Source organism: Chelonoidis abingdonii, chromosome 2 (assembly GCF_003597395.2).
Source record: "Chelonoidis abingdonii isolate Lonesome George chromosome 2, CheloAbing_2.0, whole genome shotgun sequence".
NCBI classification, from domain to species: domain Eukaryota; kingdom Metazoa; phylum Chordata; order Testudines; family Testudinidae; genus Chelonoidis; species Chelonoidis abingdonii.
The window spans coordinates 51,542,462-51,568,624 of record NC_133770.1 but is presented as its reverse complement, the minus strand read 5'-3'; the positions used below and the strand labels follow the sequence as shown (position 1 = coordinate 51,568,624).

At 41.7% G+C, this 26,163-nt stretch overlaps 1 protein-coding gene across 1 annotated transcript; it reads left to right on the top strand.

The window, feature by feature from the left end:
* The first annotated feature begins 253 nt into the window (after positions 1-253).
* On the top strand, positions 254-14,058 carry PDK4 (pyruvate dehydrogenase kinase 4). Its single transcript, XM_032787939.2, has 11 exons — positions 254-479; positions 1,645-1,786; positions 2,607-2,678; positions 3,947-4,131; positions 5,528-5,617; positions 6,197-6,274; positions 7,034-7,110; positions 8,118-8,216; positions 8,499-8,609; positions 9,811-9,924; positions 11,145-14,058. The coding sequence occupies exons 1-11, from the start codon at positions 341-343 to the stop codon at positions 11,283-11,285; spliced, it is 1,248 nt and encodes a 415-aa protein (XP_032643830.1). The 5' UTR covers positions 254-340; the 3' UTR covers positions 11,286-14,058.
* The last annotated feature ends 12,105 nt before the right edge of the window (positions 14,059-26,163 follow it).

The window sequence follows — 26,163 nt, the reverse complement described above, 5'->3', positions numbered from 1 at the left end:
AAGCCACCCCCGCCGCCCCTGTTCCTTCTTCCTTGGACTGTCTCCGCGGCCCCCGCTGGGCTTTCTTGGGGTGAAGGATAGCACAGATACCCCTACGCTGCCGGACAATGGTACTGTCGAGAATGCTTGGCCGGTCTCGTCCCGGCCCAGGGAAGGTTCCGTTGGGCGTGGTTTGTCTGGAGCCGCGCCCCTGCCATGGCCCCGCCCCGCGGGAGGTCGGTCTGTGGGCGGTAAATAGCGCCGCACGTGAGAGGCAGCTTCAGGAGTCGAAGAGTTAGAGCAGCGCGAGCGAGCGAGCGTCCGAGAGCCAGTCCCGTCACCGCACCTGCCGCGCGTGGCGATGAGAGCCGCGCGGGTCGCCCTGCGCAGCGCCGCCCCTCTGGCGGCGGGCGGGGCCCGCGGGCGCGTGCAGCGCCGGGTGGAGCGCTTCTCCCGCTACTCGCCCTCCCCACTCTCCATCCAACAGTTCCTGGATTTCGGTACGGGCCGGGGAGTTCTCCTGCCCGCCTCAGGCTCTGCGCTGCCGGCGGGGACCCTGGCCCGTGGCTGGCTCCAGCGCTCTGCCACTGGCCGGCTCCTTCGTGGGGTGTGTCGGGCTCAGGTGCCCCCGCCCCCGGGTTAGAGCCATGTGGCTTCTTGAAGCCCCTGCCCCGCCTGTGCCCCAGACTCTGGCTAGGGATTGCTGGGGGGTGGGGGGCGCCTTTCTCTGCCGTGGCTGTGGGGGACGCTGCTCTCGTAGTGAGTATCCGAGATGTTCCCGTTATAAACAGCGTGGGGGACGGGACCGCCCTCTGGCTGTTTCACAAGATTGGAACTCCGCAAAGCCGAGCAGTTTGGCAGCAGCTATTTACCGCTGTACAAATCCGTTAGTACAACGAGTGAATGAGTCTCAGATCAGGAATTTGATCGTATGCCTTGCTGCTGACATTGCCCGACGCCACGGGAGTGCTACTCCCTCCGAGGTGCTGTTCTCTGACTGGGGTAGTAACCGGAAGCCTGTGCTGCTGGCAAGTGTGCAGTGAGGCTGAAAGATCCTATGGCTGTTTCATTTAACGTTGAATCCCAAAATATGCAGAAATTTATCTTATACCTTAATATTGTTGATGGGGATCTCCTTAAATAGCTCAGCCCTTTGTATGTGTTAAACTGTAGTGCATGTGAACAGATGTGATTTTTATGTACTAGTCACAATACGAATACTTTGTCCTGCAGATCTGATTTTTCAAAGCTGCTAAAGGTGATAAATCATGGTCCAGTGACGTGTTCAGATTAACCGGGGGGGAGTGGTTGGCAGACTAACTGTAAAAGTACATTGTTTATGTAGGCTACCTTGGCTCCCATAGCTAATGAAGAGGGAATCCCTCCTTGAACGTGAAATGTAAAATATGTCTTTAACTAGATGTCATTCTACAGATGTCTGTTTCTTGCTGAACTAGGTATCCACTGCAGTCATCTAGAAAACATCTAGAGTAAAGAGTTGTTGGTATATGTGCAGAAGAAATAACCAATATAGCATCCTTCTTAGGTTGTTAACATATTTATGCTCTTGTAATAATGTAATGCTGGGATTTGATGGAGTCTAAAAGAAACCTGCTCAGGCTTGTAAATACATTTTTAAAAATGTAAACTTTTCTTATTTTATAGGTTCAAGTAATGGATGTGAAAGAACCTCTTTTGCATTTTTGAGGCAAGAACTTCCTGTGAGGCTAGCAAATATCCTGAGAGAAATTGACCTGCTTCCTGATCAGTTACTGAGCACTCCATCAGTACAGCTAGTTAAAAGCTGGTAAGTGCAAAGGATTTTGTTTAAGTACTCAATACAGAATATGATAGAGGTGACAACTCTATACTAGATATCCTTGGAGTAAGAGAAGACAATAGCAAAGTATATGGTCAGAGGGCAACAAAGTAAGATGGAAAAAATCTTCAAATATGAATTTACCCATTCATGAATCTGTATGATCCTGTATTTAACTTAAATAAAGACAAGAAAATCTGTCATTACTAATGCCTTGGCATACAAACCAGACAGAAGTGAAAAATGTTAGAAGTAATAATAATAAAATGAGATTATGAACTTGTAAAATGTTCAAACTGGCACTTTTTTAATTAAATGACTTGACTACACAATCAAACAAATCTAATCAAGTCTCTTAGTGACAAAAATAAGTTGTTTTTTTTCGAATTCTTTCAGCTCTCTAGAATTAGCACAACAATAGAAGAGTGAAGTGGATCCTATTCTGGCTCTCACATCAACAAAATTATTAACAGACTTTCAGTTGCAGATATTAAATTCCACTCTTTGACACTGTGAAATTTAGCCTGCATAATATCTTACTGTAGGCAGTGGATGAGCCAAAACAAACACTGCTTCACTTTCAGATTTTATGTAGAGTTTGTAGGGCTGGCTGGCATTGAGGGGGGGTTGACTATAAGCATGGAACTATGCAAAAGTTAATTTTGAGTAGAATCTTAGAGGTATGGCAACTTATTAACTTGTTCAATTGTAATTTTTTGGGGGAGGAGAACTTTTTCTGCTACTTTTACATTTTTAACAAACCGTTAAATAAGCAGTCTTTTGTTTTTTTGTGGACAATCTTTTCTAGGTACATTCAGAGTCTAATGGAGCTAGTTGAGTTCCATCAGAAAAACCCAGAGGACCAAAGGGTTTTATCTGAGTAAGCATTTCATTTTTCATCTTCCTTTCTGTAACACATTCAGCTTACAATGACTGACTATGCTGGTTTACCAGCATAGTTGAAAGACCTAGAGACTAGACTTGTTTCCGTACAAGGTATATTAAGTGCTAACCATGTTGCAGCTACATTGGCTTATAGCAGTTTTTTAAATAAAAGTGACATGGTGAAACTGACCAAGCCAATGGAATAAAGCTGACAGATGTTGATATCTTAACAGATCTTGTTTTCAGGGCCAACAAGTATAATAGTATTTTAACTAGTATGAGAGGGGAAAAAACTTAAACAAAAATACTCTGGGACATCCCATTTCAGTTAAAGTTCTATTGCAGGTTGGAGTGCTGATTTTGGTTCGGTTTTGTTTTAATTCAACTCAGGTTCTGATGAACAAATAGACCTAGACATTTGATATTACCAGTATTCCGATGGATTCTTTCATTTCACCTACAGGCCAAAAAGCTGCCTCAAAAGAAAATATTGTATATATGATTAAGATATAGGAAGTGGCTAGACATGGGAAAACTTAAGACAGGTGGAGGGGGAGAGGGTTTGCATGTGGATTGTAAGTGCTTTTGGCAAAGTCAAGCAACTTCGCTTGCCACTCTACCTTAGCCAGAAGTTTCTTTATCTGCCCCTGGGAAAAGAATGACTTTGGTCTGGCCTACACTAGGAATTTACATCGGTATAGCTAGGTCCCTCAGTGTGAAAAATCCATGCCCAGAGAAACACAGGTATACTAACCCTAACACTAGGTTGATGGAAGAATTCTACACCAAGCTACGGCTTCTCAGGGAGGTGGATTACCTACACTATGGGAGAATTCCTCCCATCAGCATAGGTAGTATCTACATTGAAGCACTGCAGTGGCACAGCTGTTTCGCTTGTGTAAACAAACCCTTCAAAGTGAAAATCATCAGAGAGAGAACTGACTTTTTATGAGCCTGATTCACTATCCCGTTTTTCTGATGTAAAACTGAAGTAATGCATTGGTGAATCAGGCCCAGTATTTAAAAAGTGAGATCTTCTGTTTAGGTTAGTGATGAAGTCCTTCCTTTGAAGGTTATGCTATGGGGTTGCCTTTAAAACACAATTGCACTTGTTATAATTTTTTTTTTTTAATATAAGCACTTTGACTAAATTAGGGTTTCTTTGCACCAAAACTTAAGATGCCACTACAGAGAATTTCTTGTTTGAAACTTACCCATGTACAGTCTTAATATTTATCTGAATGTGTCTTTGTGATTATCTAGCTTTATAGATACACTTGTTATAGTCCGAAATAGACACCGTGATGTTGTTCCTGTAATGGCACAAGGCCTAATTGAATACCAAGACACCTTTAGAGTGGACCTAGTCACCAATCAAAATATTCAATACTTCTTGGATCGATTTTACATGAATCGTATATCAATCCGGATGCTAATAAACCAACACAGTAAGTCTTCACTTTTCCCTCGAGAAAATATATTGTAGGTGTTGTGGAACATGTTAAAGTAAAAGTTTCTTATGACTGTTAGAGGAGTGTCTCAGGTGACTTCATGTGTCACTAGTATTCCAGTATCTTTTTTTTAATTGCAGATATGAGCTAGAAGAATACCAGAATATTTATATAAGTTATCTCAATTTGAAACTTCAATGTTAACTCTCTAAACTAATGAAAAGGCTTATGTGGAAATCTGGTGATATCCTCACCCATGAATAGACTTCTCAGCATTTCTCACATGCGGCCACTATGGGCTTTTCTTGTGGCCACTGCCTCCTGGGCAGTAACTGGGGATGGGGAGCAGAGCAGTGGCCCCTGCCCCAGGGCCACCAGCAAAAGTTGGGTCCTGCCTCCCTCTGGAGCCACAAATGCCAGATGAGCAGGCAACCAGTGAGTTCCCCACCTTCCTGGGAGTGGTGACGCTCGGACTTCAGCCCTGGTGTGACGGTGGCAGCCTCTTGTCACAGGGCTTCAGGCTCCAGCGCTGGACCCCGGCTGTGGATGCCGGCCCTTGGCTTACCACCCCACTGCATCACCCCTGGCCCCCACTGCCTCCTTGGCCCCCCCATCTGTCCCCACTGTTTCCCTATCCACCTCCCCATCCAGGGCTTGATTTGTTCCCTGGTTTGCCAGGGCTGGGTTAGCCTGCTGTGAAAACTGATATTAACAAACATTCAATTACTTTTCACAGCAGCAGACTTACTAGCTGGCAAGTCTGTTATTTCTATTGCTTATTGGTTGCCTTTTAAAAAAAAAAAAAAAAAGTGTGCAAAGCACCTTATTTGTGTTTCTATTCTGTTTAGGTCCAGTAAAGAATAGACAACTGTACATTATTATTGAGGCTGCAAAAAAACCCAAAACCTTTACATAAATAAACTAAAATGATTTGGACATGTATATGTGCATATTTATTTTCCCCCTTCCTCCCCTGCCCCCCAATTTAATTAAGTATTTTACTTAAAATTGTCAGTGGTCACCAGCAAGAGTTGGTGGCCGCACTTTGAGGCTACCAAAAAATTTGTTGTGAGAACCTCTGCTTTAGATGTTGATCCACCAGGTTTTTTTTGTTTTGTTTTCTTTAAAAAAACATCAGCATAGTTTGTGTCTTTGAAATAAGCAGTAGTTCTCTGGGCACCAAACCCTCCCTGTCCTTGACTCTTGAAAATCTAGACTATTTTTCCCACTGGATTTTTGGGGGGGAAGCTTGTGAGAGGGGGGGAATCTCCAGTATCTGAAATTATTACTAAACAAAATAAATAAAAGGAATCTTTTTTCCTGATCAGAGTATGTGAATGTCTATTTTGTTGCTTACCAGAAGTGAAATATAATATTGGTTTATCTTAAACAGCGCTTCTTTTTGATGACAATACCAGCTCGGGTCACCAACAGCACATTGGAAGCATTGATCCATGCTGTGATGTGGTGGGAGTGGTGAATGGTATGTACATTGTTAAATCAGTAGGCGCTCTCTTCATGGTTAGCACTGACTGTTTGTTTGTAAGTAGTCTGACATGCAGACAAAAGATGTACTTGTGTGGGATGCTGAAAATGACTTCTTCTAAGTGCCTGACAGTTATATCAGCTATAGACTAGTTGATCTCCTGGTTTTAAATAGGAGAAAAATCCATCTAGAAGTAATTTAAGACCTAATTGATCAAGTATTAATGAGTGGTAGGTGAGGTGAGAGCAGTCCATGGCAAATTAACACCAGCTGTGTGTGGTGGCAAACTTCTGTCTCTCACTCTCTAGGTATCTGTTCTACAAAACTCTCAAATTATGCTGTAAAACCTAGCAATACTGCTAAACTTGCACATTTAGTCTTTATTATGCATCATGTGATGAATGTAGTATCTATTATAAAAATGTTAAAAACATGCATGTTTACATTTACAACGTAACAGATATGAATGTAGTATGAAGTGATATGTTGCCAAAGAAAATAAATTGCTATATTATAACTTAGTTTTGCTTTACTACTGCATACCCTTACTTTTGTAAAATTAAAAAAATATTGCAGATGCTTTTGAAAGTTCCCGGAGACTCTGTGACCAGTATTACTTAGCTTCTCCAGAATTAAGTCTTATTCAAGTGAATGGTAAGATAATGGCTTAATCTCTTATTTGCAGATTAATAATCCTTATCAATAGCCTAACTGACTTCTCTAGCTCTTGGAGACTCTTTCACTCAATCTCTCTTTAATGCTTTTGTCAGAGTAGTCCATACATAGCTTCCTCTTGAAGCTTGTTTACCAGATGCCTAATCTCATGTTTGCTCCTTCCACTTCTTTAAGCTCCTCCAAGTTGCCTTTTTCACATCAGTTGTTGGAATCCAACAACTGATCTCTGCGTTTTGGTTCCATAAGATAGTACTGGCTTTCTGACTCTCAAATATGAACATTCTTTTTTGAGATGTGGTTCTTGCAAATCCTGCAGAGAACATACTTGACCTGCCCCTATACTACAAGCACTGGCATATGATGGCAAGGAATAAGCTATCTTTACACTTAAAGTAGATTCAGGACTAGAATCCAGGAACTGCTGAGTATTAATCCACACGCTCTGTGTGTGTCTGATTCTGGGCGATTAATTCTTGTCCACTCCATAGGAATGCTAAAAACTGAATGTTGTGCACAGTCACTTGAAAACAACTCAGTGGTGGTCATGAAATAACCAATTGTATACAAATTGGTATATGATGTGCTCTTTGGGGGGCAGGGGGGAAATAAAATTTTTCCACTCATTTCCTTATTTACTATAGCATGACATCATTTGCTTATAGTAGAGCTGATTTGGGAAGCAAAAGCAACAAAAGAAAAGCCTTAAAATGGGGAAATGTTGTTTTTTTCCCTCTCTAGGAAGAGTGCCAGGACAACCCATTCACATTGTTTATGTTCCTTCCCACCTCTTCCATATACTGTTTGAGCTCTTCAAGGTTTGTAAACCCACGTTTCTGTTACGAGCATGTCATTGCCCAGTTCTGTGAGCGTGAACTAATGTACTTCAGTCTTTAACCACTTTTGTTTTTAGTTTTGTCTTGCCTAAGATCATGAGAGAGAAACAGGCCGTAGAGGAACTATAGCTCTGGTAACTAGAGGAATGGATAGTGGCAACAGATAGGAATGTCTTGGGATTCAGATGCAGTGGAGTGTTGAAAAAGTGGGGGTTGTGGAGGTGGATATTCTTCCCTTTACTGAGCTTAGTTTTATGAATTCTGGAGTCCCTTCTGTCAGTGAAGTAAGAAAGGCCTTATGGTATCTGTCAAACTTGTGATGCACAGAAGGCTATGCAGAGAGAGAGGAATGGGAAGCATCAAAGGAGCATGCATCCCTGTCTAAACATGTTAGTTAGTTTGTCAGATACAAGATTGGTGAGGAATAAATAAAATATCAATATTTGTGAGGTAGGGAATATAGCATATGTATGCTCTTGAAAGAAAAGAGAATATGGTGGCAACAAAAATAGACCAAGAGGTAATAGGATTGAAGAGGTGGTGTGTGGCTTGTTTGAGGTAAAGCACCAAGACTCCACAGTGACCTGGGCATGTTCTCTTAGAATCTGGCTACAGATTTCCTTTTTAAATGTCTAATGTCTAATCTTCATGTTGGGCGGGCACAGCTTCATTTCTGATATGTATATTGAAGTGTCCTTTCCAAAAATTTAACCCCAAATAAAATGTCTTTAGAAGTCACTTCAGTTGCAAGTTTTTCCTTCAGTCCCACTATACTAAATTGCTAAGAACATTCCCCAAAGAGCAATCAATTGGGGAGTGTGTGGGGTGGGGGTAATCAGCTCTTTCTAACAAAGACCTGGTATGCACTTGGAAGGGGGGGGGGAAGGACAGAACCACACCAGAATTTACTATCTGTGGTGCTGCAATAGTAACATACAGTTAATTGAGCCAAACTCTTCTGATGATGGTGATTACCTTAATTTCCATAGAATGCCATGAGGGCAACAGTTGAACATCAGGAGAACAATTCTTCCCTTTCTCCAGTTAAAGTGACTGTTGTTCTAGGAAATGAAGACCTGACAATTAAGGTAATCTATTACTTGACTGCAATAGCCCATAAATGAAATAGACTGAATATTCCACAACAAATAGCAATAGAAAAGCTTGCTGACTTATAACTGTAGGACAAAGTTAATATCTACTATAGTGTCTTCAGCTGTAGATTACTTTAGACAGGTTATTTATCAGAAATCTAAGCTTTTGTGGTATCTAATCAGGAATAACTGTTGGGTTACTGGTGGATGGGTTCAGGTGCTAATGTTCAGTGCTATTTCTAGAACAGACTTATAGTTGACTAACTTTTTAATCAGATATCTGACACAGGAGGTGGTGTTCCATTGAAGAAAATCAATCTCCTGTTTAGCTACATGTATTCCACAGCACCGAGACCAGTGGTGGATGACTCTTGTAATGCTCCTTTGGTAAGCTCTGAAATTTATAGTAATTTTGTAAAGGAACGCTGCAAGATAAAGTACTTGGAATCATCTCAGTCTCACTGCTTTGTAAGATAGTCACAGGTGAATTGAACTTTGCAATAAAAAATACACACTTTGTTGGAATGGGACCAGTGGTATTCTAAGGCTTCAGCATTTTTCTTCATTTGTACCTTTAAAAGTCTCTCTGATCTCCACTTCAGGCAGCTTTTTAATGTCTCATGTCCTTTCCATTTTTTAAAAAAAAACCCTCTTTTCTTACACATTAGATTTTTATTTTTTTTCCCCCCTAAAGTGAAGAATGACCTCTATTTGATGCAAAAATTGTGGACAAAGCAACTACATTACAGGGGGCAGTCTTTCAGTGGTTTCTGCTCCCTTCCTGTGCCCCAATCCTATTAATAGCCTTTAGGAATTCTGTTTAAATTGGGCTATATGTTTATTTTAAGAATGTTAGCTTCTCCCAGCAATGCTTGAGACTAGCTGGGATGTGTTTCTAATGACTGTTGGGTCAAAAGCAGAGACAAGTCGATTGTCTAACAACCTGTGGACCTCTCTGTGCTAACTCTCCTCTCAAGAGCCGCAGCTTGAAGGAAGGAGCAATATTTCAGTGATCTCTGCTCCCTATCCTCACTCTTCCCCATAATAATATCTTGATGGGTTTTGTTAACAACAGCTGAGTCAACAGTTTGCTGCCAGGCTGAACAGAGTAGAGGCCATTGCAAGGGTTCCCTTCACTCTTTCTCTGAAGCTGCATAGCCAGCCATTCTGCATCTTGGTTCTCTTCCCTCACTTGCACTCTTAACATTCCTAGCCCTATTTGGGGCCCTTTAGAGGACAAGCTTAGAACACAAGTTCCTTTGCCATCTTTCCAGCTCTCTGCTTCTGCCCCATTCTGGTTAAAAAGAGAAGGCATGGCTGTAAAAGTGAGAGGTGTAAAATATATAATTCCCCAATTGAAGACTTGAAAGATCTGTCAGCATGTTTGACTGAGGATGAGTAATTTTTTCATAAAGTTCCAGTGTTCTAAATGAGACTTCCTTGTTAACATTTTTTGAGGGGGAGGGAGAGAAGCTGTGCAGTAATGGAGATGTTCAGGGACCTAAACTGTCTCCCTGGAACAGTTGTCATGCTCTCTGGAAATGGAAGACATTTTGATTTTGATGTATTGTACTTTACTTATTTCTAGGCTGGTTTTGGGTATGGCTTGCCAATTTCTCGTCTATATGCTAAATACTTTCAAGGAGACTTGAATCTATATTCTATACCAGGTTATGGAACAGATGCTGTTATCTACCTGAAGGTATGTGCTTTTGTTAAATGAAAGTAATGTTGCTGATAGGTACACTTATCCCACTTAATTGACATTAAAGTGGTGTTCTACATAAAAATGACTGAAGGCCTAACTTGGCCTGCAGACCCTCTGTTGCTGGTGAGCTAGAAATTACTCAGCTTGATTTTTCAGAGCTGAGGGTAAGTTTGTAGTAGTTTTCAGCTGATCCAATTTACAGTGGTATTTCAGGTCTTCCCCCCCCACACACAGTTGTTAAGTAGAAACTTATGGGCTAGAGGTGCTGATTAGAATTGAGGCACCCAAAGTATAAAGGTTCAAGTAGCAGATCTTCAGTCTTCACTGATCATTTGTTTTCAGCAGTGAAATGTCCAGCCTTATAAGGAAATATAAATAGTTGTTACCAGTAATTTATCTGTTCAGCTATTGTACAGATTCTGAATTCTGGGTAATATAAATACTTCAAATTATGTCAGATTCTTTGTTAAATAAGGGTCCAGTCTACTACATACACCAGGTTTCTGCAGGTAACTATAAAAAGAGAGGATTTTAGCAATCTTCGCATCTACTACTGAGAGATACTTGAGCTGACTGCATTACAAAACTTAACTGTATTTTAAGTATCTAAGCACAAGCTATAAAATAGTGTGTATGTGTATATGTTTTATATTTGTGTGTGTATGTATGTATGTGTTCCACTTCACAGTAACTTTTTATTAATACCATCCCAACCTGTCTCCATCATAGAATCATATTATATCTGTAAAATAGGGTGAGACGTACAAATGCCTCTTCGGGCCTTGTGAGAAAGGGGTTGTCCTGCTATATCTGGGATTATCTTGATTGTAAATCACCCCAGAGAAGTCATATCATGCAGAACACAAACAGGTTTATGGCCTGTAAAATCTGACCGCAACATGACTTGACACTTAATGACAGCACATCTTTCTCCTGTCCAAACGCTCCATGGCAAACATAAGCACAACAGAGCACACTGCTGTGGCCTATTACAGATGCAAAAGACTAATGCTCACCTGACTATTAATCCAAGCATGTGGTTTTCTGTGTAACTATAGTATCAGTGGCTCAGGTCTCTAAAACTTATTACTACATCTGTGTTGCTTTGATTTTTTTTTAATGGTATATTTAGAACTCTTATTGTCGTGGAACAGTGACCTAAAAAAGATCGTTGCATAAGTAATTCCTATATATTTTGTTTGCTTGCTTTTTAGGCTCTTTCAACAGAATCAGTAGAAAAGATCCCTGTGTTCAACAAGTCTGCCTTTAAGCATTATCAAATGGCTACAGAGGCAGATGATTGGTGTATCCCAAGTAAACCAAAACACTCAGTGAGGCAAAGTGCAGCCGTGTGAAAGAAATGTCAAGTTGTATGAAGAGACAGTTTGATTCCCTTCTATCAGGACTAATGCTTGAGCATTACTCTACAGTTCCTTCCAACAGGTCATGGAATAGGAGGACTGTCAGCCTGTTGGAATAAGGGAAGGAAAGATCATGCTGGAGGTTCTAGTCTAGACCAGGGCTGGCGTTACGGGTGGACGCCTGTCCTGGGCGCTGTGGTCAGCAGGGCACCATCAGTGTTTAATTTGTTCCAGAGCTTGCTACCGCTGAGCCCCAGCACCTCTTGACTGCAAGTCAGCAGCTGCTGCTCTCCGACCACCCAGCTCTGAAGGCAGCGCTGCCAGCAGCAGCACAGAAGTAAGGGTGCCAATATTATACCATCCCACCCTTACCTCTTCATTGCCACTGGTGTTGGCATTGCCTTCTGACCTGGGCACCTAACCAGCAGCCACCACTCTCCAGCTGCTTTGGTCAAGAGGCAAGGAGCTAGGGTGACCAAATGTCCCCGATTTTATAGAGACAATCCCAATATTTGGGGATTTTTCTTATATAGGTGCCTATTACCCCTCCACACTTGGTCCTTTTATTTTTTTATAAAATAATATTGTTTTTTCATACATGCTATCTGGTCACCCTACAAGGAGCAGGGTGGGCCTGGGGTGCAAGTCTGCAGAAAGGAGCTCTGGGCAGGCAGCAGGGGCAATGGGGAGCCCAGGAAGGCAGTGGGGGCCAGGGACAATGGGGGAAATGAATGGGGAGGCAGTAGGGGCCAGAGGCACCAAAATATAGGTTGACCCAGGGTGCCATTTTCCCTCATGTCAGCCCTATCTAAACTGCACGATTTGACCTGTGCAGTTCAATACAAAGCAAACCTAAAAATTTGTGTATCTTTCAATGTTGCCCTTACCAAAAAAGCTGTTGTATAAGAAGTTCAGATTAATACTTCAGAATTTCAGGTACATGATCTGAGACTTGATATAATAGATGTATACAGTTTCTGAACCATGTTTACACTTGAACCTCTAAATGCTGACGCTTGTCAGTTAGGTACCTATTTTTCTCCCAGAACAGTCACTAGAGCGTCACCATACTACAGAAATCTGCAGTTAGGTGCATATACCAGTGTACAACATCGTCCTATTCAGATCCACTTTAACATGACCAGGCAGCAGCAGGATGGGAACCTTAAGGTGTGGCAGGTTGGTTGACCCACATATGGCTAAGTATCTTATGACATTAGAAAGTCCCATTTTTCTCCCTGCACTTCCCAATGGTAAATGTTCAACAACTTTTATTCCAAAAATAGCTTGCTTAGATAATTTTTATTACTTGCCCTGAATGGGTAGAAGATTAGTGCCATTTTCAGAAATTGGTGTGTGTGTGTGTTTTTTAAAAAAACCAGCAAGTTGTGTTCAAGGTAACTTGGAGAAGGCTATGCGTATGTATCTTGGGGATGCGCTTGACTGTGACAAACATAATGACGCATGTAGTTCACATCTTTGAACTGTAAGAGCTGTACTAAACATATAGGCTTGGATTTTTCAAAGAATTCCATGTATGGAGAATCCAGTACTTCACATGAACAGTTAGTATCCATGCTTAGTTGTGTGATGGTTTTGTAATGCAGATCATCCTCTCTAGAAACAGAGAGAGCGCCACTAAACATTCTTGCTGTGGACATCAGATTTAATTTAATTCTTAATCCAAGCAATAGTAGACTGTTATACTACCTTGTTCAGCAGAATGAGTTTTAACTAATACTGTGTATAACTGTACTGCATGGTGTTTTTATTTCATTATTATAGCTTTAGTCCGTGTATAGTAACATTTCAGAGAGTGTTCCACCTTCAAAAGATGTTTTAATGTTGTTTTTGTAGCTCTTTTGGTGTAGACTCTCTCATGTTGACTTGAGAACTTGTAGATTCTTACAAATGTTTAATTTTGTTTTTACGAAACTGTGTTTTAGAAAAACTTAGCACTGAAACTACTTAAGTTTAACTACTGAGCAGAATGATTTAATGCACTGCATAAAAGTTGGTGAATAATTTAGTTTATCGCCTTGCATGATCTGGAATTTCCAAAGATGATCTGATAGTTTAAACAAATTACAAAATGGGCTGACCAAATATATTTTTCTTCCTTATCAACTCTTTAGAATCAAATATCTTTCATCCCTATATATTTTTTTTTTTTTTTAAAGATTAAAAAGGTCATCTTCACTGTGTCCCAGTGCTTCAGTAGCTTATAGATCTTGAATGCTAGACAAGGTCATGAAGTGTGCCTAGACATAGTCTCTGATTTCAGGTAAACATAAACTTTTGCTCTCTCTCTAGGCTCATTAATGCCTGAGCATGACCTGTGCTCTCATGCTCTTTAGTACTTTTGTAATATATAACCACATGTCCCTCCCCTGGAGAAGAGTGCCTTTATTTTCAAAACATCACATACACTTTTATGCTGCTGTGAATAATGTTAATAATACTGGCAGGTGGAAGTATTCTGGACAGCATTATTTTTAAGCTTATATTGAATTATAGGGCAACTTCCTAATGCTAAGTGAGTCTTTAGTACCAACTCTATATTCAAAACACACTCAGTGCCATACATGGCTATCAATACGTGTACCAGATCAGCACTCCACAAGGAATCTCTTTTGTATTTAACTACTTTGCACTAGAATCTTTTAACTGTTTTTTTTTTTGAAGTTTGTTTTAAGGATAAGGCTTCTGATTTTAAGCCTTGTACTGTACATAAGTGTTATAATTTTGTAATAAATATTTTTTAACTTACTTTGTTCTTTCACTTCATTATTGCAGTGGGTCTGCTCAGGGTGTGGCTTTGTTTGTGGGTTGTAGAACCTCCATTTGTTGAAGTTGTAAAGTGAGCTTTGCAGAATATCCGCCCGAATATCTTACTGTGTCAGCACTTAGTGTTATGGTGTGTGGTTGGTTGGGTTGTTTTTTTTTAAATATTTTCAGCAGACTGGGTAGGGAGGGTGAAACAGTGTTTTCTTTTTAATAAGGACTGAAAGTGCACAGACACTTGCAGTTAAGGTAACTCTTTGCAATTTGAGCATCATTTACACACCTGCCAATTTTTAAACATTTTCCTTATGGTCTGATCTAAACACAGTGGGGCTAAAACACATCATAAAAGATAATCTCTATCTGGAAGACAATATAAGCCTTGACTGATGCACCCTTCCATCTCTCCTGGGTCACTTGCAACCAGTCCTCCAGGTGTTTTCCAGAGCTCTTTATACGGGGCATTCCCAAAGTCTTTCGTAGCATAAACTGCTTCTGTATTTAAGGGGGGGAAAGACAAACTTTTTGCCTACCTTGCCTCCCACTTGCCACAAGGATGCTGTGATTTTTAAGTACGGCTCTTGCTTACATGTCATCCTCAGACTTTTTTTTTTTTTTTTTTTCTCTTCCTCAAAGGAAAGCTGCACAACATCTTCAAAAAATGAGTGTGGGAGCTTAAATTCATAACTTTTCTAGATCGCTAAAACTCATGAACTGGATATGGCTTATTACAACAATCTATAACCCACTTAACTTCCCATCACCCCTTTCCTCACTGACTGGAGAGGTGTTAATAGGCCACCTCACCTTGAGTGACCCTTGGAATATGTGTGTTAACTACTTACATTAAACAATGTGTTCCACCTTGCATTTAGCTATGCTACTTGGAGTGCATTGCTCAGACCTGAAGAAGAGCTCTGTGTAAGCTTGAAAGCTGGTCTCTTTCTCCAACAGTAGTTGAGCCAATAAAAAAAATTACCTCACCCACCTTGTTTCTCTAATATACTTTGGGGGTTTAAGTAATGGAGTGGTTGGGAATAAAGAATAGCAATGCCACCACCTTATTAGTAATAAATTTGTAGTGCCAACTGAGTAAATATAAAACCTATAGACTAAGACCCTATGCTGTTAGGAACTGTCATATGGTATAATTCCCAAATCTGAACCTTAGCGTCCACAATTTGGGTACCTGCATGAATTCCTCTAAGCTTGATTACCAGCTTAGATCTGATACCACTGCCACCACCCAAAAATATAGTGTTTTGGGGCACTCTGATCTCCCCAACCTTCCCTGAGGACCCCAAGAACCCAAATCCCTTGGGTTCTTAAATAGGTTTTGGGCACTCTGATCTCCCAACCTTCCCTGAGGACCCAAGAACCAAATCCCTTGGGTTCTAAACAAGGAGAAAAAACCATTCCCCCTTCTTTCCCCCTCCCAGACTTTCCCTCCTGGGCTGTCCTGAGAGACACTGATCCAAACTTTTAAATCACATACAGAGCATGTACCTCCCTTCCACAAAGAGGCAAACGATTCAAGGAAAACAGAGATCTATCCTCTCCCCCCCCTCCCCCCACCAGTCCTGGTGAGTTATCCCATCCCCTGGGATAAAACAACGAAACAAAAAAAATCAATCAGGTTCTCTAAAAGAAATCTTTTAATAAAAAAGGAAAAAGTAAAGAATTATCTCTAACTTCAAGATGTAAATATTACAGGGTCCTATCTTATAGACACAGAAAGAACTTCCCCAGTACCATACAAATCAAATATTCCAGCAACTACACATATAAAGGTTAACCAGCCAGATCCACAAATGTAAATAGAGTAAAACAATTAAAAGGCCTAAACCACCTGTTTTTACTTAACAGTTACAGAAATTAGAGAGGCCTGTAGTAATGTCTGGTCTCTCTCCAGACCCTAGAATGTTAGAATGGTTCCTGTCTGCATCCTGTATCACTTGCCATACCGGTATTGCCCTGGCCTCTTCCTTTGTCATTCAGTGTTGAACGCATTCTACAACAATATGCATTACCTCACCTTTTGGGGGGAAGCAGACCTTGTTGGCACCTGCTCCCTATTGTGGTAAACATTGCTTGTGCCAATCAAGGCGAACACACACAGTTTGGGCCCCGTCCCCTATGACACTTCTGTGATGTCATAGTGAGTATTTTAGGGTTGCCTGCCATGTGCAGCAGGGAGAGGAGAAAACGAGTCCCGTGATCCCGTGTATGCCGTAACCGAGCTGACCACCGAAGCCTCTCTCTCAGCTCACGTTTTCAAATAGAGCTTCTACGTTTGCCGGTGTGATGTGTTGGTTGTATTTGTAAGTATCAGTTATTATTAATGCTGCATTTTTTTTTAAATATGTTAGTAGATATTTAAGGCATTGTGTGTTTAGGTTTTGTTAACTCTATTAGTTAATCATAAGCTGCTCCCTACCCCTTGTAACTATCTCCAAAAATTTAAATTGATTAATTTTAGTTGTTGTGTGTGTCTGCAGTTGCCTCGTGACCCATACTCCCTGCATCTCTACCTTATATAGTCTGTTGCACGTGCAGCCTGGTAAATAACAGGCCTGCATTTTTTTTGCCCTGCAATACGTGGCAATCTACATGGCGTCACGAACAGTGCGGGGGAGTTGGCCAGCCCGTGCACGCTGCAGACCGCGCAGACAATGAAATGAACAGTTCAACATTTGCAGTTTCACCTTTTTACTAGCAAAAATTCGACTGATCCAGTAATGGAATGGATCTGTTCCCTTGGCTCGGAAAACCAAAAAGGCTATACCGTACCATTAACCCTGGCAGATACAGGTTGCCTCCTTCGGTGCCACCCGAGCTTTAGGTGTCAGCCAGCCGATTGTTCCCTGCAGCCTCAGTGCACGGAGGCTGTGGAGAACCTCGGTGCTGCAGATCCCTCTCAGCTTTGGAGAGAAGTAGCCGCATTGTAAAAAATCCGGAGGTACGTTTCAAACTGATTCCCCCACCTCGGTAATACCTGCTAATCCGGCACGCAAATTATATGCCAAATGATAAAAAAAATTAAATTAATTAAGAAAACATAAAATGCGACCCGATAAATATAATCTGAGAATGTTTCTCAGAAGAAAATTAAAGTAATGGTCAGGTGGAAGCCCTAACTGAGAAAGAAAAGGGTAATTGTAATGGGTAATGAATTGTTGACTAGTACAGCTTGTAAAAGTGAACCTGAAATGGGTAACTGTGATTTGCTGGAAGTAGCTCAGGTAGTGAAAAAAGCAGCAGCTGTCTGTTGGGAGTGGCAATGTGGCCTGGTGAGCTTATGGCTGTGTCTCAGTCAGCAGTTGGGAAAAGAATAGTGGAAGAGATGTCCGTATCCCTTACCTGTTCCTATGTGGAAAATTGTAACAGTGAAGGAAAGTGCCTGTGTCTGTTAGGGGTATTGACTTGCCTATTATGGAGGAAGCTACCTCGGTCTCCAAGCAGTTGTCTGTAAACAGCCCTGTGTGCTGGGACAAGGGAAATGAAATCCCAAGTTGTGTGTCTGCGTGAAGGAGAATGTGTCTCCAGTTTTCTGTTCTGTGAGCAAACAGAAGGTGCCTTTCAGCCTGTGATGGTTAAGGGTGATGCAGTTGTCTCGAGTTGGTTGTAAATACAGCTAAAGCCCAGGAAGGGAATGGTCCTGAGTTCCTGTCTGCTGGAAGGATGGCATTGTAACTAGGTTGCATCCAGTTTGTGTCTTAGCAAAGTTGGAAAAGAGTGTAGCAGCTCTGTCTGAGCAGCGTAATACCCTAGCCAGGGCGCAGGAGAGCAGAAAGGGTGATTTAATTGTGTTACCTACTGACAGTTTAATAACTTGTAACAAGGAGGAAATAATTCCTAATCTTGTGTGTGTTGAGCCTAACAACTTGCAGTTGCCAGTGACTATAAGGAAAGTTGCCAAGGGAAGAGTACCTCTAACGTTTTATCTAGGGAGCCTATGAGTTTGCCTGAAAAGAAATTGTGTAGGAATCTGCCTAATGGCCAAAGTAATTCTGAATGAAGTAAGACCCAGAAAGAATCTGTGTGCTCAGGGAAGTGTTCTTTAGGCAAGCCCTAGGTGAAAGGGTAAGGGCAGAAGTTCTGAGAGGGTGAATTGTTGCTTAGAAAAGCTGCTAAGGAAAGAAATCTCATGGTAATCTGTGCAAGCATATACTGCAGCTAAAGGGTGTGAAAGTGATTTAATCAAGGAAGTTTAGTTCCTACAGCCAAAATTTTCTGTGTTAATGGATCCACTGACTTTCCTGTTGAAAATCCAGTGGGGGTAGCTTGAGAAGGTCTCAAATAGAGTAGAAGCTGTTACAAAAGTTAAGCGCAGCCTGTATCAAGTGGCTGTGTGTGTGCGTGCCAGCTTGTGTGAAAAACAATGTTGTGAAAAGAAATGTCTCCATGCTAGTGTCTGTGTTAATGCAAATCACCTGACTAGCAGGGAGAAGAAAGACTTGCTAATAGCTGTGAGTACCACAGACCCACCCCCCAGCCAGTGAATTTGGTAAGCGAGAGGAATCAGGGTTGGTCCTGCAGAACAAGGAGAAAGAGAAAACTAAAATTTGCAAAGAAGCCACAGGTTAACCCTAAAATGCCCAAACTCCAATGGTTGAGCCAAAGGTCTGGCCTGACAAACAGATTGTAAATGCACTTGCAATGAATGTTGTTGTTGCTAAGGGATTTTTGCAACTAGTTGTTGCTGTTACCAAGAATTGTAAGAATGTACAACAGGAACCTGCTGCAAAAGCAGATCCATCCACTATTTTCTAACTAAGTTTACCTTGAGTCTGTAAAGAGATTCAATCCTGTTATTGAACATGACTTTGATAAACCATTCTGTTATACACTGATAGGCTTCTAACCAAGCCTCTGCCATCGAGAACCTACGGGCCAGCAAGTACCCTAACACCTACTTAGTGGCTACAAGTGCCCCCAGTGACAAGCTAGTTCATCATAACTGGCTCAGCAAATGTAATTGTTAATAACAAACTAATGCCCGAGACAGGGCTCGTATTTTCTGTTTTACAGTATGCTGCTCTCCCTCACAAACATCTTTGCCACGAGCCCTTAGGAGAAGTGACTACAAATTGGTTCGCCACCTACTGGTGCAGAGGTCAGCAGAACCACCTGTCAGCGCTAAGTCCAGAATTGCCTTGTTGCTCCACTCAGTTCTCACCTAAATACCATTACTCTTTCAATTGTACCAAGATTAATAATTTTCTTCATTTAATATATCTAATGTAATTGTTCTTCCCTATGTGCAGTGGGCTGCTTCTAGTGTTGGAATAATTGTTCACAATTAATCTTATGTTTCCAGTTCTTAATGCTTCAAGTCGAAGTAATCATAGCGTTCCTTAATTAAGGGTATTACAGTTCCAGCACCTCATTGTTGAGTTTTGTTGGAATAGTTTAACCCAGCCCCTACGTGGTTAGTACATATTCTAATTGTTCTATGTGGTGTTCTCTATGCTAATACCTCCTTAAACAAACCCACTCTTTAATTACCTACCCCGCCCCTTCCCATTAATTTTTTATCGTTTGATCATGCCCTAACACACATGTATCTATTCATGCCCTGCACTGGCATCATGCTAAGCTGCAGTATCAATCGACAATCCACCTTTATTCTGCAACCAATAATGGGTGGACATACCACAGTTTCATCCTTAAAACCCGGCCATTTTTGAATGTGCATGATGTTGCATTTGCTGTGCTTCCTCCTCGATCCTCTATTGTTAGTTAAATCCTGTAGTTATATTGATGTAATCAAGTGCTGTTTCAATCTCTTGCTATGAAACGCTTGCTAATACTACGGGCAAGGCCTCTCCTTAGTTAATCAGCAGTTAAATTCCTTGCTCAGTATAGTATTCAAATAGATTAATGATTCAATATTTGTTGCATTTCCTCACTTTGTACTAAATGCGTGAAGTATATCCAGACTTTGCTGAATAAATGTTGTTTTTGCCATTCTATTTCTCCTAATTTGTCCCATTGTTTAAGACTTGCAAACGTTGAGCTCTACTGTCAGAGAGTCACGAGAGACCTTCCAGTTTTGGTCTGGCTCAATTGGCTTGGCCTTGCGCCCTACAAATCCTATTTCCAATCCCTGTTTGTGTCCCTTCTGGTTGGGCTCATTCTCTCCTGTCTCGGATGTGCCTTCATAAAAGCTGCATTCACAAGTTTGTGCCTCAGCCTACATCGCTTCCACCCCGCAACGCATTCCCTCGTAGGGGAATGAAGAGTCGGACGGAAGTTTAGGTTCGGCCAAACTATTCGCAGGGCACGGGGCATGTTAGAATGGGTTCCTGTCTGCATCCTGTATCACTTGCCATACCGGTATTGCCCTGGCCTCTTCCTTTGTCATTCAGTGTTGAACGCATCTACAAACAATATGCATTACTCACCTTTGGGGGCAAAGCCAGACCTTTTGGCACCTGCTCCCCTATTTGGTGTAAACATTGCTGTGCCAATCAGAGCGAACACACACAGGTTTTGGCCCCGTCCCCTATGACACTTCTGTGATGTCATAGTGAGTATTTTAGGGTTGCCCTGCTATGTGCAGGCAGGGAGAGAGAAAACGAGTCCCATGTACCTGGTATGCCGTACCGAGCCTGATCATCTCGAAGCTCTCTCTCAGCTCACGTGTTTCAAATAGAGCTTCTACGTTTGCCGGTCGTGATGTGTTGGTTGTTTTTAAGTATCAGTTATTACTAAAAGCTGCATTTTTTGTAAATATTTAGTAGATATTTAGGCATTGTTGTTTTTAGGTTTTGTTAACTCTATTAGTATTCATAAGCTGCTCCCTTACCCTTGTAACTATCTCCAATAAATTTAAATGATTAATTTAGTTGTGTGTGTGTCTGCAGTTTGCCTCGTGACCCATACCCTTGCATCTCTTACCTATATAGTCTGTTGCCCGTCAGCCTGGTAAATAAGGCCTGCATTTTTTTGCCCCTGCAATACGTGGCAATCTACAGAGAAACACAAAGCAAAACCCCAAACACAAACAAAGGTGGGGGAGTTGGGCCATGCCCGTGGCACGCTGCAGACCGCGCAGACAATGAAACTGAACAGTTCCAACATTTGCAGTTTCACCTTTTTACTAGCAAAATTCGACTGATCCAGTAATGGAATGGATCTGTTCCCTTGACTCGGAAAAACTCAAAAAGGCTATACTGTACCATTAACCCTGGCAGATACAGGTTGCCTCCTTCGGTGCCACCCGAGCTTTAGGTGTCAGCCAGCCGATTGTTCCCTGCAGCCTCAGTGCACGGAGGCTGTGAGAACCTCGGTGCTGCAGATCCTCTCAGCTTTGGAGAGAATGTAGCCGCATTGTTAAAAAACTCCGGTTAGGTACCGTTTTCCAAATTGATTCCCCACCTCGGGTAATACCTGCTAATCCGGCACGCAAATTATTATGCCAAATGATAAAAAAATTAAATTTAATTAAGAAAACCATAAAATTGCGACCCGATAATATAAATCTGAGAAAGTTTCTCAGAAGAAAATTCAAGTAAATGGTCAGGTGGAGCCCTAACTGAGAAAGAAAAGGGTAAATTTGTAATGGGTAATGAATTGTTGACTAGTACAGCTTGTAAAAGTGAACCTGAAATGGGTAACTGTGATTTGCTGGAAGTAGCTCAGGGTAGTGAAAAAAGCAGCAGCTTGTCTGTTGGGAGTGGCAATGTGCCTGGTGGTGAGCTTATGGCTGTGTCTAGTCAGCAGTTTGGGAAAACAAGAATAGTGGAAGATGAGTGTCCCTATCCCTTACCTGTTCCTATGTGGAAAATTGTAACAGTGAAGGAAATGTGCCTGTGTCTGTTAGGGGTATTGACTTGCCTATTATGGAGGAAGCTACCTCGGTCTCCAAGCAGTTGTCTGTAAACAGCCCTGTGTGCTGGGACAAGGGAAATGAAATCCCAAGTTGTGTGTCTGGTGAAGGAGAATGTGTCTCCAGCTTTTCTGTGTCTGTGGAGCAAACAGAAGGTGCCTTTCAGCCTGTGATGGTTAAGGGTAATTCAGTTGTCTCAGAGTTGGTTGTAAATACAGCTAAAGCCCAGGAAGGGAATGGTCCTGAGTTCCTGTCTGCTGGGAAGGATGGCACTGTAACTAGGTTGCATCCAGTTTGTGTCTTAGCAAAGTTGGAGAAGACAATTCTGAGTGCTGTAGCAGCTCTGTCTGAGCAGTAGCGTAATACCCTAGCCAGGGCACAAGGAGAGCAGAAAGGTGATTTAATTGTGTTACCTACTGACAGTTTAACAACTTGTAACAAGGAGGAAATAATTCCTAAACTTGTGTGTGTTGAGCCTAACCTTGCAGGTTGCCAGTGACTATAAGGAAAGTTGCCAAGGGAAGGAGAGTACTCTAACGTTTTATCTAGGGAGCCTATGAGTTTGCCTGAAAAGAAATTGTGTAGGAATCTGCCTAATGGGCAAAAAGTAATTTCTGAATGTAAGTAAGACCCAGAAAGAATCTGTTGTGCTCAGGGAAGTGTTCCTTTAGAGCAAGCCCTAGGTGAAAAGGTAAGGGCAGAAGTTCTGAGAGGGGTGAATTGTTGCTTAGAAAAGCTGCTAAGGAAAGAAATCCTCATGGTAATCTGTGCAAGCAATTTACTGCAGCTAAAGGTGTGAAAGTGATTTAATCAAGGAAGTTTTAGTTCCTAACAGCCAAAAGTTTTCTGTTGTTAATGGATCCACTGACTTTCCTGTTGAAAAATCCAGTGGGGGTAGCTTTGAGAAGGTCTCAAATAGAGTAGAAGCTGTTACAAAAGTTAAGCAGCCCTGTATCAAGTGGCTGTGTGTGTGTGTGGCCAGCTTGTTGGAAAAACAATGTTGTGTTGAAACAGAAATGTCTCCATGCTAGTGTCTGTGTTAATGCAAATCCTGACTAGCAGGGAAGAAAGAAAGACTTGCTAATAGCTGTGAGTACACAGACCCACCCCCTCAGCCAGTGAATTTGGTTAAGCGAGAGAGAATCAGGGTTGGTCCTGCAGAACAAGGGAGAAAGAGAGAAACTAAATTTGCAAAGGGAGCCACAGGTTAACCCTAAAATGCCCAAACTCCAATGGTGTTGAATCCAAAGGTCTGGCCTGACAAACAGGATTGTAAATGGACACTTGCAATGAATTTGTTGTTGTTGCTAAGGGATGATTTTTGCAACTAGTGTGTTGCTGTTACCAAGAATTGTAAGAATGTACAGACAGGAATCCTGCTGCAAAAGCAGATCCAATCCACTATTTCTAACTAAGTTTTACCTTGAGTCTGTAAAGAGATTCAATCCTGTTATTGAACATGACTTTGATAAACCATTTCTGTTATACACTGATATGGCTTCTAACCCAAGCCTCTGGCCATCGAGAACCTACGGGCCAGCAAGTACCCTAACACCTACTTAGTGGCTACAAGTGCCCCCAGTGACAAGCTAGTTCATCATAACTGGCTCAGCAAATGTAATTGTTAATAAACAAACTAATGCCCCTGAGCAGGGCTCGTATTATTCTGTTTTACAGGTTATGCTGCTCTCCCTCACAACATCTTTGCCCACGGAGCCCTTAGGAGAAGGTGGACTACAAACTTGGTTCGCCACCTACTGGGTGCAGGAGGTCAGCAGAAACCAGTCCCTGTCAGCGCTTAGTCCAGAAGATTGCCTTGTTTGCTCCACTCAGTTCTCACCTAAATATCCATTACCCTTTCAATTGTACCAATAGTTTATAACTTTTCTTCATTTAATATATCTAATGTAAATTGTTCTTCCCCTATGTGCAGTGGGCTGCTTCTAGTGTTTGGAATAATTGTTCTTCACAATTAATTCTTATGTGTTTCCAGTTCTTAATGCTTCAAGTCGAAGTAATCATAGCTTTCCTTTAATAAGGTATTACAGTTCCAGCACCTCATTGTTGGGTTTTTGTTGGTAATAGTTTAACCCAGCCCCTACTTGGTTGGTGCATATTCTAATTGTTCTATGTGAAGTTTCTCTTATGCTAATACCTCCTTAACTAAACCCACTCTTAATTTTACCTACCCCGCCCCTATTGTTTTATCGTTTTGAATCATGATTTTTTTTGGAACCTTTGATACCTCCCTAACACATATGTATCTATTTCATGCCCTGCATCTGCATCATGCTAAGGCTGCATGTATCAATCGTACACATCCACCTTTTATTCTGCAACCAATAATGGGTGGAGCATACCACAGTTTTCCTTAAAACCCGGCCATTTTTGATGTGCATGATGTTGCATTTGCTGTGCTTCCTCCCTCGCATCCTCTATTGTTAGTTTTAATCCTGTTAGTTATATGATGTTATGTAATCAAGTGCTGTTTCAATCTCTTGCTATTGAAACGCTTGCTAATACTACGGCAAGGCCTCTCCTTAGTTAATCAGCAGTTAATTCCCTTGCTCAGTATAGTATTCAAAATAGATTAATGATTCAATATTTGTTACAAATCTTCCTCATTTTGTACTAAATTTGCTGAAGTATATCCAGACTTTGCTGATAAAATGTTGTGTTTCTTTGCCATCTATTTCTCCTAATTTGTCCTCAATTGTTAAAGACCTGCAAACGTGAGCTCTACTGTCAGAGAGTCACGAGAGACCTTCCAGTTTTGGTCATGGCTCAATTGGCTTGGCCTTGCGCCCCTACAAATCCTATTTCCAATCCCTGTTTGTGTCCCTTCTGGTTGGGCTCGCTCTCTCTGTCTCGGATGTGCCTTCATAAAAGCCTGCATTCACAAGTTTGTTGCCTCGCCTACATCGCTTCCACCCCGAAGCGCATCCCTCGTAGGTGGGAATGAGAGTCGGACTCGGAAGTTTAGGTTTTCGGCCAAACTATTCGCCAGGCACGGGGCATGTTAGAATGGGTTCCTGTCTGCATCCTGTATCACTTGCCATACCGGTATTGCCCTGGCCTCTTCCTTTGTCATTCAGTGTTGAACGCATTCTACAACAATATGCATTACCTCACCTTTTGGGGGCAAAGCCAGACCTTTTGGCACCTGCTCCCCTATTTGGTGTAAACATTGCTTGTGCCAATCAGAGGCGAACACACACAGGTTTTGGCCCCGTCCCCTATGACACTTCTGTGATGTCATAGTGAGTTATTTTAGGGGTTGCCCTGCCATGTGCAGGCAGGAGAGAGGAGAAAACGAGTCCCGTGTATCCTGTATTCGTGTATGCCGTACCGAGCCTGATCACTCGAAGCTCTCTCTCAGCTCACGTGTTTCAAATAGAGCTTCTACGTTTGCCGGTCGTGATGTGTTGGTTTGTATTTGTAAGTATCAGTTATTACTAAATGCTGCATTTTTTTGTAAATATTGTTGGCTTAAACAAGAGAAATAACCATTCCCCCTTCTTTCCCTCCCGACTTTCCCTCCCTGGGCTGTCCTGAGAGACTACTGATCCAAACTCTTTAATACACTACAGAAGCATGTACCTTCCCTTCCACAAAGAGGCAAACGTTCAAGGAAACAGAGATTCTATCTCTTCCCCCCCCTCCCCCCCACCAGTCCTGGTGAGTTATCCCATCCCTGGGATAAACAGGGAAACAGAAAAATCAATCCGGTTCTCTAAAAGAAATCTTTTAATAAAAAAGGAAAAAGTATCTCTCTTCTTTTTTTCCCTCCCTTGAGATTTGAAAGTATCTTGTTTCCTGATTGGTCCTCTGGTCAGGTGGTGTTTGTTAACCCTTCCCAGGTGAAAGAGACATTAACCCTTAGCTATCTGTTTATGACAGGAACTGTATAAATAACAATGGTCATCCCTTCCCCAAAGACCTTGCAATCCAGGTGTGGGGCAAGAGAAAACAGATGGGAGAGTACAAATCTACTGGGATATTACTAACAACCCAGAAGTTGATACTCCACTATCCTTATCCATAATATTTGTAGAATCAAGCATCTTACTGATTGGTATAGCCACATCTTTAAAAAACAAAAGTGACCTTTTTTATCATAACTGTCAAGAGAAAGTGGAAAGATGCATCAAAACTAACATTTACTGAATGGTCTAATAAAAATCAGTGCACTACATGAGTCTGAGGGGGAACAATAGTGAAGGAAAAACTGGGATGTTTCTTAAAATAACTGAA